Source organism: Acipenser ruthenus, chromosome 30, assembly GCF_902713425.1.
Source record: "Acipenser ruthenus chromosome 30, fAciRut3.2 maternal haplotype, whole genome shotgun sequence".
NCBI classification, from domain to species: domain Eukaryota; kingdom Metazoa; phylum Chordata; class Actinopteri; order Acipenseriformes; family Acipenseridae; genus Acipenser; species Acipenser ruthenus.
In genome coordinates this window covers 4,157,137-4,172,832 of record NC_081218.1, presented here as the reverse complement: position 1 = coordinate 4,172,832, position 15,696 = coordinate 4,157,137, and the positions used below count along the sequence as shown (strand labels likewise).

At 40.9% G+C, this 15,696-nt stretch overlaps 1 protein-coding gene across 1 annotated transcript; it reads left to right on the top strand.

Annotated features, from left to right (window-relative positions):
* The first annotated feature begins 1,035 nt into the window (after positions 1 to 1,035).
* On the top strand, positions 1,036 to 10,903 carry LOC117435687 (E3 ubiquitin-protein ligase TRIM39-like). The gene is made up of 6 exons (XM_059004529.1): positions 1,036 to 1,047; positions 5,026 to 5,562; positions 6,295 to 6,390; positions 7,252 to 7,485; positions 8,246 to 8,372; positions 10,350 to 10,903. Exons 1-6 carry the CDS (start codon positions 1,036 to 1,038, stop codon positions 10,901 to 10,903), a joined length of 1,560 nt encoding a protein of 519 aa, XP_058860512.1.
* Positions 10,904 to 15,696: the final 4,793 nt, after the last annotated feature.

Sequence of the window (15,696 nt, the reverse complement as noted above, 5' to 3'; positions counted from 1 at the left end):
GTTTGAACCGCAAGGTTATCAGTTTGAAAATAGGTGGGTCAGTGTTGGACGATATGAGTAACAAGCAAGAGCAAGGTATTTATATTTTTTATTTCTTAGCAGACGCCCTTATCCTGGGCGACTTACAATTGTTACAAGATATCACATTATTTTACATACAATTTCCCATTTATACAGTTGGGTTTTTACTGGAGCAATCTAGGTAAAGTACCTTGCTCAAGGGTACAGCAGCAGTGTCCCCCCACCTGGGATTGAACCCACGACCCTCTGGTCAGGAGTCCAAAGCCCTAACCACTACTCCACACTGCTGCACAGGCGTCTCATCAAAGGCAATAGGTCATAAAACAGAGCCCGATAGAGGCCTGGGGATTCCTGAGGGATTGGCTTAGCTCTCTGGTGCAGCATCCCTTCCCTATACCGGCTGTGTTGCTGTGTTTTCTCTGCTTTATTACCTTTTGATATGCTTTTACTATGGGAAAGTTTTATAAGAGACTATAGCTATAATAAAGAAGCATGTTACTGACATCTCCCCCCGCCACGGCTGTAAATTCAAAATTAGAGCAGTGTGCTGTAAAAGTATATCACCCTGACCTTGTCCCCTATATGCAAGTTTGACATACAGACAGATGGACAGATTGCGCTTGTGTGCTAAAGCATGTCCAGACCAAGTTGAAGAAGTGCTGGTCTTGGTTTATCTAAAAACTTGAGCTGCAGGCGCAGACAGACAGACAGGGCTCTGTATATCCCAGGTTCTGCTACTCATTAACCTGTGCTGAAGACTGTCCAGACCGTTTCATACTCGCTTCTCCTGATACTGTATATGTAAAAATGCAGTGTGTGAGAAACGGACAGACAGAACTCAACTTCCACATTATGTTACACTCACTAACTTATGCTAACTTGTCCTTATCAAGTTTCATCAGAATTTGACAAGAGGTTATATAAATGAAAAAAGTAAGTGTGACTTATAGTACAGACAGCCTCCTTATACCCCACATAGCTTGTGCTGAAGAAGGTGATTCCCGATGGTCCACGATGATCCTGGAGGTATTAGAGGCTTCTCTATCTGTGTCACCTCCATGCCTGGTATTTATATCATATGGGCTTTAGACATTTTGTTATATTACTATATTACTAATATACTAATTAGTTAATATTACTAATTAGTGAATGGAAGTACATGAGGGGTAAGATGTATGGAAATATTTTGTTAGCTACAACCCTCTTAATTAAAGCTTTGTCATGTGTAAGTTTGCCTTATTTGAAAGACACAAAGAGCACTCTGGCATGAGGCCTGATATTTGTTTTATCTTTTTACTGCTTGTTTGATATTTTCGGGGATCAAGTACTGAGGGACATAAAAGGTACAAAGTCTTCCCCATAAGGAACTGCTTTTGAGCGGCCTGCTTTGAGCCAAGATGTTACCTCATGTCCCCCCGTGTGAGTGCATGGGTCTGTTAGCCAGTCCTTCTGTGATGATCGAATTGTATTAGTGACGCATGCTTTTAAAAGCTGTTGTTTTTGAACAATTTCACAAATACGATAACAGCTGCTCTGTGTTTGGAGAGGTCCGGCTAACAATAAGTGAGGTGAAACTATAGCTGTGACACTGTGTGTGTGTGCGAGTGTCAAATCTGTCACCGCTTTTGAGAGATCGTGCAGTTCAAAGCTTCGGTTCAGTAATGAGTATGGTAAGTACCATTACATTTATTAATTATTTTATTTATATAAATTTGACAAATATACTATAGTCATAGCCCTTTTATTTTGTTCTTATTTTATATCAAATGTCCTGTGAAATTGTTTATTTAATGAAAAAAATGGGGGTGGTCGATAAAGCCTGTATTAAACTAAACTATATTTTTATTAACATAATTGTGACCGAATGTAAAGTCATGCATTTTCTCGGTGTAAATCAGTATTTGTACATGTGTCTGTGATCCAGATTTTGGGTGTAAATCTCTGTCTGTGAATCAGGGCCTTGATTGCAGTACATGTTGTATTAAGTGTTGATGTTCCTATCAGTGGAACACCCTAAGGAGCTGTTCTAGCAAACTGAGCAAAATGAATCCAGGAGTTGAATCTGGCAGACAGATCCAGGAGGAAGTAGTTAATGGGCTTTGTGCCCGGTTCTGGTCACACTAGAAACTATTCCCAGATTTGATGCAGTTTAGTTTCTCTTCAGTGCAGACACACTGACGCTGGAGTTGACTGCAGTGCAGTTCTTTGATCTGCGTGTGTGTAAAACACATCTTTGTGTGTCTGCGTAACGAGCAGTGTTGTGGGGTACACTGCCGTTATAGATTCTGTCCTCTGATTCTTCTGCGTTGTGGTTAAGACGCTTACTTGCAGTGTGCAGGGGCGTCGGTTCGCACCCAGCCTTCTCATTATTTTATTTAGTTTCCCCTGGTGTGCCATGCAGTGGCCTGAAACCGAGTCTCCTGAAACCAAGTTCCAAGCCACAAAGTGGCTCTGTGTTCCCTCAGCGTAACACTTGAATGTTTCAACGTTCCTTCATTAGAATGGGGGACGTCACGGAAATGCACCATTGAAATATCTGGAAGACGTGATCAGTGAATTTATCATTATTATTATTATTATTATTATTTATTTCTTAGCGACTTACAATTGTTACAAGATATGACATTATTTTTTACATACAATTACCCATTTATACAGTTGGGTTTTTACTGGAGCAATGCTCAAGGGTACAGCAGCAGTGTCCCCCACCTGGGATTGAACCCATGACCCTTCGGTCAATAGTCCAGAGCCCTAACCACTCATTAGTAGCTTTAAAAATTATAGCTTAACAAAGTATCAAGTACACGTCACCATATGTGTGCAGATTTACTAGAATTGTGTTAGCTCTGTGCACATTCATTTAGAATTGCTATACAGTGTTTGTGCTTGTTCTAATATTCACAGTACTGTGTGAATTACAAATATTCCTAAGTGGATAGCAAGACATTAGACATCCTTTTCAGTTTTACAATAAGTGATACAAACTGACTATTTTTACTGGTTTTGGGAGTGCTGCATTCTCTTATAATATTCCGGTCAAGAGACCAGAGCCCTAACCACTACTCCACACTGTAGGGCAGCAGTGTGGAGTAGTGGTTAGGGCTATGGTCTCTTGACCAGAGGGTTGTGGGTTTAATCCCAGCTAGGGGATACTGCTGCTATACCCTTGAGCAAGGTACTTTACCTAGATTGCTCCAGTAAAAACCCAACTGTATAAATGGGTAATTGTATGTAAAAATAATGTGTAAAAAAAAATAATGTAATTGTATGGAAAAATAATGTGATATCTTGTAACAATTGTAAGTCGCCCAGGATAAGGGCGTCTGCTAAGAAAAAAATAATTATATTCACAGGCATTGAAACAAAATCTGCAAATATATTTGCGTTCGCTTTTTATGCAGTCACATGCAAAACGCAAACAAAATGCATATCCATGCAATGATCATGAACTCTGTTCAACTTTTATTGCTATAATATAAATGTTAACTGTACAGCTGTCTGAATTACAGAAATGAAAGAGGTTTGCATCTTTATAACTCAATGGAAAACCATGCTTCCTGATAACATGATAAGTTGAATGAGCTCCTGCTGATCAGAGTGCTGTTATATATAGTACCTCACAGAGGCCTCGCTAGTGCATTGGTTTATATACAGTATCTAGTTCACTTGTCTAGTTATCTGAAAATCAGACTTCCTTGTTGCAGTTTCTTTAATTATAATCATGTATACTCTATACAGCGTAATAAATGTAATTCATTAGCTTGTACGCCCAACACATGGTTGATCTTTCTATGCTTATCTCTCTACCCAAAGATGACTGAGATACCAAAGTGATCAGCTTCAGGAATAATAAGTTAGGCTTGATGGTCATCCTTTCTGGTGCTGACAAACATTGACATGGTCTTGCCAGTGAGATGTGGTTTTAGTGAATACCACAGAAATGTTAAAAAAATGAAAAAGCTAGCTAATAGCAACAACAACAACAAACAAACAAAAAAGAAAGTTCTCAGTTTACATGTCGTGCTTGCTGGAAACCTGTTGCACTTCCAGGTCATTTCATGACACTGTCTTCTGGGTAAAAGCATGAAAAAGTATGTCTGTCAATAAGGAAGCAGCTGGTTGGTTAATGAGGACAATATCATCCTCCAGGCGTAATGATCAAGGAAGTGCAACACTATCTGAAAGCAAGGCTTACAAACAGATTTCTTTAACCTAGTGTAGAAATACTAAAAGAAACTTCTCTTCCAAACGTTTGTCATTGAATTTGCTTAAGTTTCTTTTAGAATTTCTCAGTTGAACCCTATTGAGTGGGTTATAGTTACAGAGAATTTAACCTCATCATCAACATCACATTTTATTTATATAGCACCTTTCATACAACAAGTATGAGCACAGTACAAGACAAAACAAAGATAGGGTCTCTCTGCCGCATTATTCCAGGATTCCCACAAGAAGATGGAACGCTCAAGGTCCTTGTATACTCTAAATCCAAGCACGACCCTGGCACAGAGAGACAGAGGAGCAGGACTTGGGTTCAAGGAGCAACTGAGAAGAGAGAGCCAGTGGTGAGACTTTACCATCTACCAAAACATTCTTCACTTAGTTATTTTCCAGATAAACGAAACTGACCCGTGCACATGTGTGACACGTTGTGTTAGCGTCAGCATTTCATTAAATGTATTGGTTTGAAATTTGAACATTTATTAACAGATGGACAATGTACAGGATAAAGTGCATAAGTACAAACCAAACATACGCTTCAGTCACTCATAAAACAATATTACTCATATAGCCAACAGAACACACAAGTAAATGAGTTCATTGATGATGTTAATAATTAGCAAAGCACTCATTGGGGACAATTATTGAAAAATCTAATCACCTACATTTTGTTTTGTGTTTTATAATTACTGAATGTTACACAATATCAAAAAGTACACAGGCATGACATCATTTAAAAGCAAATGCTTAAGTGTATGTACTGTATTGCAGTCAATATGAGAGCTGTGTATTAATTATTATTTGTCCTTTTCTTCAAGTAGTGAGCTCTCTGGAGACAAGTTCACCTGTTCAATATGCTTGGATGTATTGTCCAACCCGGTCTCAATTCCGTGTGGGCACAGGTTCTGTATTGGGTGTATTGGTAAATGCTGGATTCAGAGCAACACCTCCCACTGCCCTCTGTGCAGGAAGATGTTTAAGAGAAGATGGTCTGATCTGAGCTTTAACAGAACCTTCGCGGAGATCATTGACAAGTTCAGGAAGAGCTGCCCTGAAGGTAGCTATGCTGATCCTGGGAATGTGCCTTGTGATAGCTGCACTGAGAGAAAGCGCAAGGCTGTGAAATCCTGCAGGGAGTGCTGGGCCTCCTACTGTGAGACACACATCAAGCCTCACCATGCTGACGCGGCTTTCAAGGGCCACAATCTGGTTGATCCACGGAGGAGCCCTCAGGATAACCTGCTCAGACAGTATGAGAGGCTGCTGGCTCTGCTGCGCACCTCCACAAAACACCTGGACCACAGCTCACAAGAGACGCAGGTTAGAAAGCAGAGCAGAGACTAAATATTGGCAACTGAGCAATACCAAAGTTAATCCTTTGCTTTCATATAGAAAGCCATGCAAGTATGTCATCCATAACTTCAAAATTCAATGATTTGAATAACATTTCTTCATGGTTGAAGATAAGTGTACATGCAAGGCGTGGGGTTGAGGTGTTTATAAACATGGCATTGACTACCAATCACATGGATCCTTTAGGACCCGACTTGACATCGTTTTGAGATCAATCAGCTACTAGGAACGGGATGAGCATAGATGGGCAGAATGGCCTCCTCTCATTCATAAGTTTTGTTATCTTATTATGTGACAGTAAGATTGTTAAAAGAACACATTAAAGTAATTGGATTTCTAATTGTCACTTTGTTCTTTCTCTTCAACTCTTTTATAAATAGTCCCACAAACAAGCGCCCATGTGTTTAACTCATGTATAAGCGCACTCCCATTACATCAGTGCATGCGCCTATTTGCACGGTTATCAAACCACTTCTGATATCACAAGCAAAACCATAGTGGGCTAGTGGGGAGAGATAAGGCTTGGAAACTCATAGTAGGTATGGTTTGAATGTTGACAACCCCCTCTCAATCCCCTAGCCTATTACGAGTTCTCTATATTCCTTGCTTTTAAAAGGTTTTTGAAACGACGAGATCTCCTTTAGGTAAGTGTGCCAGGTTGTTCCAGGAATATGAACTCTTCTTTATGTGTTGATACAGAAGCAGCTGATGGAGGTGCAGACCGAAATTACAATTCAAATCCAGGTGAGAATGAATAAGCTGACGGAGCTGAAGCAAGACGTGGAGTTACTCAGAGTGAGTACTGTGAGCTCTGCAGCAATCATTTAAGAGTAAACCAAGAAATATGAAAGAGGTTTGATTACAGCAAGTGTCATTGTAGTGCCCTTCCAAAATGTAACGTCATACTTCATCAGTACAGTGGAAAATAGGGTATATACGATGCAATGCATCAATTATGAAGCCAACAGAGCATCCCATTGTTCTATCAACACATTCCTCAACTTCTAGTTCATTTGCCAAGAAAGTCATTGTTATTTGTAAGTTATTTGCACAAATGTGACTAACAAAACATGCACTGTGTTTATTTCTTAACATAAAACTGTTGTGTTAGCCAGGGGGTCCCCTGGTAAATGTAGGGGTGTGCAGGGTGAGTCATACAGTGCAGGTTTGCGTCCAGTCTGTGCAGACAATTGCAGAGGGAATGATGCATTGCCTTTGAATCTGTGGGTTTGGGAAAACCATCAGGGAGTGTTTCTGTAGCGCACTCTGCTGACCAGGCACCTGGTGAGCTCAAGCAGGGCTGGCCTCTGTCCCCCAGGGGCTGATAGCTCTGACATCCACTCTCGAGGTCCTGGGTGTAAAGTGGCAATTGGCTTGGTCGTGGGATCAGAGGAACTGTTATGCATTGAGGGAACGTAATTGGACATTCTAAATTGGGGAGACAATGGGGGGGGGTGGGGGGGGGAGTAGGAATGGGGCACTCAAAAAGTAAAATTGTTACCCAGTCAAGATTTTCACCTAATCCAATTTTCAGTCTTCCAATTTAAATGGGAACAAGAACATCATTTAATGCATTAAACATATTAAAACTAAAAAAACTAATGCACTAACATACACTGAAGAGGCACTAGCTGAAACGCGTGTCTTTTCAATCAGAGCTCCGCACAGAAGGAACTCGAGGAAGGTGAGAAGATCATTAACGAGCTGAGCCACAGCATGGAGAAGATCCGCACAGAGCTGATAGAGCAGATTGAGGTTAAAGAGAAGAGTGCGCTGGACAAGGCTGACAGACACATGAAGCTGCTGGAGCAGGACATCTCGGAGCTCCAGGACAGAAAGGCCTGTCTCCAAGAGCTTTCAATGACAGGGGATTACAGCCCCTTCCTAGAGGTAACATATATTGAGCTGGAAGCCTGTTTGCAGATTCCACAGGGAGCATTGGCTCTGGTGCTGCTGTGGGTTAAGGAGGCAAAATCGTCAGGGACTGTCATTGCACTACAGCAACCCCTACTGGCCAGCCTCCAGTGAGCTCAAGCAAGTGAGCACCTGCAGGGCTGGCCTTTGTCCTTTCCAGAAGCTCATAGCTCACTGACATCCACCGTGGAGCTCCTGGATGTAAAGAGGCGACTGTGGCGATTTAACAAAGAATTTATTCTTTCACAAAATGAGTTAAGATGGGAATGCTTTGGAAATCTGACCTATTGGGGACAGCAGTGTGGAGTAGTGGTTAGGGCTCTGGACTCTTGACTGGAGGGTTGTGGGTTCAATCCCAGGTGGGGGACACTGCTGCTGTACCCTTGAGCAAGGTACTTTACCTAGATTGCTCCAGTAAAAACTCAACTGTATAAATGGGTAATTGTATGTAAAAATAATGTGTAAAAAAAAAATAATGTAATTGTATGTAAAAATAATGTGATATCTTGTAACAATTGTAAGTCGCTCCTGCTAAGAAATAAATAATAATATTGATTTTAATCAGTTTATCTAGACATAGGGGGAAAATCTCCTAACAAAATGTTGATAGCAACCAATATTTGACCTTAAACAAGATGAAAGTGGACTTCACTGTAGAGCTGACTTCTGTTGGATTGTTTTTACAGAAGCACTGTGAGCAAACGCAGCCCACTTTTGATGTCTGTCTCTCTTGCAGAACCCCCAGTCTCACTGCTCCTCTCTAAAGTCTAGTGATGTCTCCAGCATGACTGTTGATACAGATTTCGCTTGTCTGGCTGTGAGCAAAGCAGTCTCTGAACTTAAAAATCATCTGCAAGACTTCTGTAATGGAACACTAGTGCAAAGAACCAAATCAGGTTTGTACAACATGCTTTTCTTTGAATTAAAAAATATATTGAGAATGGACAGCTTACTTTAAAATGAAATTTATGAATCCCATATAACCCACTATTGTAAGGTAAACATAATCAAAAAGTGATTTACAGAGGGGTGCACTAGCGAGGCTCAATAGGCATTAAGGCATGGTTTCAGTATTCACTAATATCATAATCTCTCTTACTGAAACGCCTTGTTGACAATGTTCTGCAGTATTCCTCTAATAGCACAAGTATTCAGTAAAGCCATTACTCTTGATTATACAACCTATTTATGTTTTTTTTTTGCACTAGTCCAAAACAACTATGGATAGATTCGCTCAGAGAGAAGCTGTCGATCAGCAATACAAGAATAATGTGGCCAATTACCACATTAATTCATAAATAAAGCATGTTATTATTTTAACGAAGAGAACTTTACTCCAAAAGACTGTCTGAGTTGCATTTCCAAACCCTTTTGATGTTGTGTATATTGCTTGTAAACATGCTTGTCCTTATTTCCTATCATGGCATGTAGGTATTTAGTGTACATTACATTAATAGAATAGCCATTATTTGATATTTTTAAAAAATGACCCTGGGAAAAAAAAAAAAAAATTGTGTAAATTGGTTTTGGTAAATTGCTCATGGTTTTGAACGGTTGGTTCTCAAACTGCCCCAGTGAACATGCAGTCATACGATCAGCATACTCACCTTAAATGGGCAGGGAAGCGAGTGAGATGGGATTCGAAGCTGGGCTTCAGTCTCTCAATGATCTGTCACATCCTTATCCTATACCATGCAAAAATGGCCTGATTACTTTGCTAACCATCAAATACTGACAACGCATGACAAAGAACAGACAAATACATATTTTGTTTTTATTGTGAGAATTGCTTAGATTTATCCTTGCTTTTATTCATATGTGTTTTTTTCAGATCTAGAAAAGATTCATAGGTACTCAGGTATGTTATCTTTCAGATCTTATTTCACAAGAGCAGGTTGTAGCTAACAGAATAATTCCATAATGCTTGTCATGCACATTCATGCACTATAGAGGTCGCAAATGTGCAGCTTTCAAAGAAACACATGTTATAACAAACATGTTATACGGGCAGCAGTGTGGAGTAGTGGTTAGGGCTCTGGACCGGAGGGTCGTGGGTTCAATCCCTGGTGGGGACACTGCTGCTGTACCCTTGAGCAAGGTACTTTACCTAGATTGCTCCAGTAAAAATTGTAATAACGGGTAATTGTATGTAAATATAATGTGTAAAAAAATAATGTAATTGTAAAAATAATGTGATATCTTGTAACAATTGTAAGTCGCCCTGGATAAGGGCGTCTGCTAAGAAATAAAAAATAATAATGTATCGTTATTTTAAAACATTTGGTACTATATAAAATAATGTTATCAGTTAGCTTGCCTAGCTTTCCATGAAAACTGTTACTGGTTTATTTCCTTAGTCTTTTCACCCCAGCAGTGGTCAAAGCATCTTACTGGCTGCAAAGCATGTCCACCATTAGAGAAAGCAGCTGATTGGTTACTAATTGAAAAGAAGTCCCTGGGGGTGGGGTCAATTTCACTCTCCATGAGAAATAACACACGAAGTGCAAGACGGGGCTTGCAAACAGAGTTTTCTTTAAACTAGTATAGTACAAGATATCATGATTTAATAAAGTAAAATGCAATATGTGTTTCTTTCAAAACTGCACTTTTAAGAAAAATACTTTATTTATACATATATTTAACATGTACTTTATTTAATCTATAGCCTACATTTAATCTCTTAAAAGACCAAAGTCTATATAATAGATCCTGTACAGGACCTGGTGGCTTAATACATTTGAACGTGAATAGTTTTACCATACTGTAAACATTCAGTAAAAGTCAACTGTAGGGAGGCTGACAGCATTGATCATTAATATTCTGTCCTCTCTTCTCCTTAGCTGAGGTGACTCTGGACCGAGATACAGCAAGCCGATATCTCATCCTATCCAAGGATGGGAAACAAGTGAGATACGGAGATGCCTGGCAGAATCTCCCTGACAAACCAAAGAGATTTGATATCTCTCACTCTGTGCTGGGCAGAGAGGGATTCACCTCAGGGAGACACTACTGGGAGGTGGAAGTGGGGTACGGAAGGCACTGGAGATTAGGTGTCACCAGAGAGACTGCCCCGAGGAAAGGGAAATTCACCATGAACCCTAAAGGGGGCTACTGGGCTTTGGAGTTGTTAGAAGAAGATCAGTTCAGTGCTCTGGCTGACCCCACAACCCCCATCCCTCTGATCCTGAAGCCCAGGAAGGTGGGGGTGTTTCTGGATTATGAGGAAGGGCAGGTCTCCTTTTTCAATGTGGAGACCAGGTCTCATATCTGCACTTTCACTGACTCCTTCACTGAGAGGCTCTATCCATTCTTTTGCACTTGGGACACGAGGACAGAGCTTATAATTCTCCCATGTCAGAGCATGAGATTTAGACACATTTCTGTCTCATCCTAGACATTCAGTTCTCAGTGGGCTTGCTAGCTTTCCAAAGCCATGTTTTTCATAGTTATATTCTACGGTGGCTCATTGAGGATAATTTGCCTTCTCCTCTCAACAGAACGGTGTGAAATGGCAAGATCCTGATCATTTATCTTGTGATCTCGACAAAACAATTTTTTCCCATATCCTTATAAGCCACCGTAATATAAATGTATTTATTTAATTATTGTTTTTTATTATTGTAATGTTTAATACTGTTATTTTTATTCAATAAGCCATAGGTCTAATGATATCTATAATAAAACTAAAAGATACTATAGCAGCAACTACTGACCTGAAAAAATGATCAAGTTTTGCAATTTTTTCTTTTCTGAGATGGCATTATTACTCACTGTAGAAATCCATGTGCTTGAATCCATAGTGTTCATTGTTTGTTCCCTGCTGATGCAACTTAACCATGCGAAACACGTAATCATATTATTGTGTGGATCCAAACACTTCCTAATGCAGGTGTCTCTAGGTGCTGTAGCTGAAAGGGCACTGAGGCCAGAATGGCCATGAACAGACATTTAGAGGGGCGTTGCGGCACATGAAGAGGACCCCCACGACAACTGCCGCATGGCCGACATTAATTTCGAGACTTGACTGTTGTATCCAGCTGTGGTGCTATTATGTATACAGAATCATTTACAAACTTCTTGTCAATTCCCTATTTCACAAAAACAGGACCCTGTGCAGTTGGGGAGGGGCACTGGGCAGGGGTGCCCTTTGGGCTTCTTTGGGCAACCTTAAAAACCAATTTTGGTGTAAAACTATACAAGGTGACGACCTAACCCACATGGGAAGTTTCAGACAAGCAATTTTAAGATGCCTATGTATTTATTTATTTTAAATACGTCTTAATATATTTCTGAATCATTATTCAGTTCTGTTAGTTTATGTTACTATTATTTGTTTACACTTGCTGCATTATAACTTTTTTGTGTATGTTTTTGTGTTTTAAAAATGGAACAAGAAAATCAATAAAAGATGCTCATCCAATAAAGGAAGGATTCACTAGCAGAGACTTCTTTGCTGAGTTTTGAAAAGACGTGCAAATGTACAGTAGACAGTTCATTACAGGTATTTAGACTGGAAGTTTTACATTGCAGATTTAAAAAATATATTTGTATATGGTTAAAAAAAGAGAAAAGATTAGACTAAAGGGGTGCTAACCAACCATTCAATTCAGAAAAAAATATTTGGGTTCTTTGCTTGTATTTTATATTTGAATGTAGCAGACGCTGGTCTCTCAAAGAAAACACTTCCTGGTCCCGAATCACTTCATGTGATGCTGTTCAAACTCAATCCAGACCATGTGACCTACAGAAGCATGCAGCAGTTGCTTTTTTACATTTAAATTTTGATGATGCAAATGGCATGCTCCTGGGCACTAAATATTCAATTTTTCTCAAAGGTAGTTTTAGCTCATAGGAAACCAGCTTTCCCCCAGTGTGGCAATGTGCCCCGCCCCTGTGTGCATTTGTGTTTTATGTTGTATGTTGCGTGTGTTAATGTTGGTGTATTGTAGTTGGTACACGGGATATAATGTGGGTAATGAGCACGAGTGTTTAAAATATATAATTGTATTTAGGCACGGGGATCACTTCATGTGCATTTAAAGTATTTAATATGTGAGCACGGGGTTGCACAGAATTAGTTCACGTGCTGGGATTCAAGTGAATAATTAATTAGTCATTGAATCCCGGCACAACAGTATATATAGATTATTATTATTTTATTATTATTACTTTATTTAGCAGACGCCTTTATCCAAGGCGACTTACAGAGACAGGGTGTGTGAACTATGCATCAGCTGCAGAGTCACTTACAACTACATCTCACCCGAAAGACAGAGCACAAGGAGGTTAAGTGACTTGCTCAGGGTCACACAATGAGTTAGTGGCTGAGGTGAACCGGGGACCTCCTGGTTACAAGCCCTTTTCTTTAACCACTAGACCACACAGCCTCCTTAGATGCACAAAGCACTGACTCAGGGTTGTTGTGTGTTCGGTGAGTGGAGAATGGGTGTGGAGAAGGAGTAAATAAAAGTAAAATAAAGTAAATATATTTATTTATTTTGGCTTAAAGTGCCGTGTTCTGTTTTGTTCAACCTTTTATTAATTTGTTTATTAAAACACTGAGCGCTGCCGCATCTCAGATTCACTGAAAGTACTGACTGTCAGTGTGTGATTCTTTCTGGCCTGACGTCATCCCTGCAGTCTGTCACAACCAGTTGTAAATTAAGTGGAGATAGAACATAGAGTGGGAGACACTTCTTCACACAGAGAGTGGTGAGGGGATGGAATGGACTGCCTAGTCATGTTGTTGAAGGAGACTCTTCTTCACACAGAGAGTGGTGAGGGGATGGAAGGGGCTGCCTAGTCATGTTGTTGAAGGAGACACTTCTTCAGACAGAGAGTGGTGAGGGGATGGAATGGGCTGCCTAGTCATGTTGTTGAAGGAGACACTTCTTCACACAGAGAGTGGTGAGGGGATGGAATGGGCTGTCTAGTCATGTTGTTGAAGGAGACACTTCTTCACACGAGAGTGGTGAGGGGATGGAATGGGCTGCCTAGTCATGTTGTTGAAGGAGACACTTCTTCACACAGAGAGTGGTGAGGGGATGGAATGGGCTGTCTAGTCATTTTGTTGAAGGAGACGCTTCTTCACACAGAGAGTGGTGAGGGGATGGAATGGGTTACCTTGTTATATTGTTGAGGCAGAATCTCTTGGATCGTTTTGAGATCAATCACCTACAAGGAAATGGACGGAATTTTCAGAACATCAATCTGCCAATTATAGGTATGCTCCTCCTACTCCTGTTTGCAGAAGTAGGGGACAAATACTGTATAACAAATCAGTTTGATATTTTGAGGTCATTATTCAACAAGAGGATTACTTCAGGAGCAGTTTCACCACTCAGACTGCTTCAGGAATCAGCATGGCCTTGGAATGCGTTCTGAATCTGTCTCCTGTCTTCAGGAACAATCCCCCCAGTTGTGGATCTTAAAATAACTGCCAGAGACCTGGAAAAATGATCTCAGGGAAACTGAATGTGGATTGCACTGTATCAGCATGTCCACTAGATGTCAGTAAAGGTCTTTTCAACTCCGTTACAGTACAATAGCAACCTTTTGTGTGTGGTGGCAGAAGATACTGTACAATATATTTTTTTTAAATGTTGCTGTGAACAGGTTAGCGTCAGGGCCCAGGCTGTTACCGGCAGGAGGAAGACTAGGTTTCAGCGGTATGGCAGACTTTTAATAAACATACAATTCACAAAAACAGTAAGAAAGGAACAGGCACAAGGGCCAACATAAGCAGTAAAACAAAACACTAATATCAGGCTGGCTGGGCATTCGCCTTCACAGACCAAAACACAGATACCAAAAACACAGTGTAACTCCCTTTCTCCCTTTCTCCCAACAAAGGATTTCTCCTTCCCTTTTACGCCATGTGGCTGGAGCCTAATGAATCATCACGTATTCAAGTAAGGCTCCAGCCGCATTCTCACATGTATTTTATCAGGGAGGGATTTAACCCCCTGCCATAGTTGCTCACAAAATAGATATAATTTCCTGGTGGCAGCCACTGCAACAGTGTACGTATCTTCAAATCAAATAGCATAATTTTAATTCCCCTTGTCTACATTTCCTTTACTGTTTTACGTTGTTTGCAGTCATCCTGAGTGGTTCTGGGTCCTGTTGCTCCACTGTGACGTGTCTGAAGAACCCTAAGTGCCAGGACTGGAAAGCCTTCCTCAGTCCATGCATCATGTGACAATGTGACCCCTGAACACAGCATTTATATAAGCATTGTTATTGCTCTAAAAACTAGGGGTGCTCAGGAAATATTGCTATGCCATAAACTGGACGTTAATTCAAATACAAACTCGGGTATACCCTGGTGTGGGGCACGTTCTCCTGGTATACCCTCGTGTGGGCAAGTTCTCCTGGTATACCCTCGTGTGGGGATGTTCTCCTGGTATACCCTGGTGTGGGCATGTTCTCCTGGTATACCCTCGTGTGGGCATGTTCTCCTGGTATACCCTGGTGTGGAGCGTGTTCTCCTGGTATACCCTGGTGTGGGCATGATCTGGTATACCCGGGTGTGGGCATGTTCTCCAGGCATACCCTGGTGTGGGCATGTTCTCCTGGTATACCGTGGTGTGGGGCATGTTCTCCTGGTATACCCTAGTGTGGGCATGTTCTCCTTGTGTGGGCTTGTTCTCCTGGTATACCCTGGTGTGGGCATGTTCTCCTGGTATACCCTGTGGGTCCCTTGATTTCTCTGGGAGGCTGAATGGATGCTGTAATTTACTGAAGCCTCATTCCGGATCAAGTCCACTAAACAATGCTAAACCCTGATTGTGAGGGCTACTTTCAAGATGATAAGGCACCCATCCACCATGACAGAATTGTGCATGAATAGTTTGAGGAGCAGAATTGAGCTATATACATATCTATTCAAAACTATTCAATAAGTAACAATGATAAATATAAGACTGCAGCCCCAGGTTTATATAGCATCAGTCTACACCTGGGTGTGGATTATTCCCTACAGTAACAGTAATAATCTCCCCAAAGTCCCTTGGTATCTCTCCCCCCCCCCCCATCCATCTTATATGAGACAGACTGTGCTGTGCCTGGTGACACTCAACCATGCAGACATTTGTCTGTTACCTGGCAACGCCAACCCCCCCGCCCCGAGAGCAGCAGATACAAAAAAAATCTAAATCATATACCTGCTAGTGTCAAACTAAACGT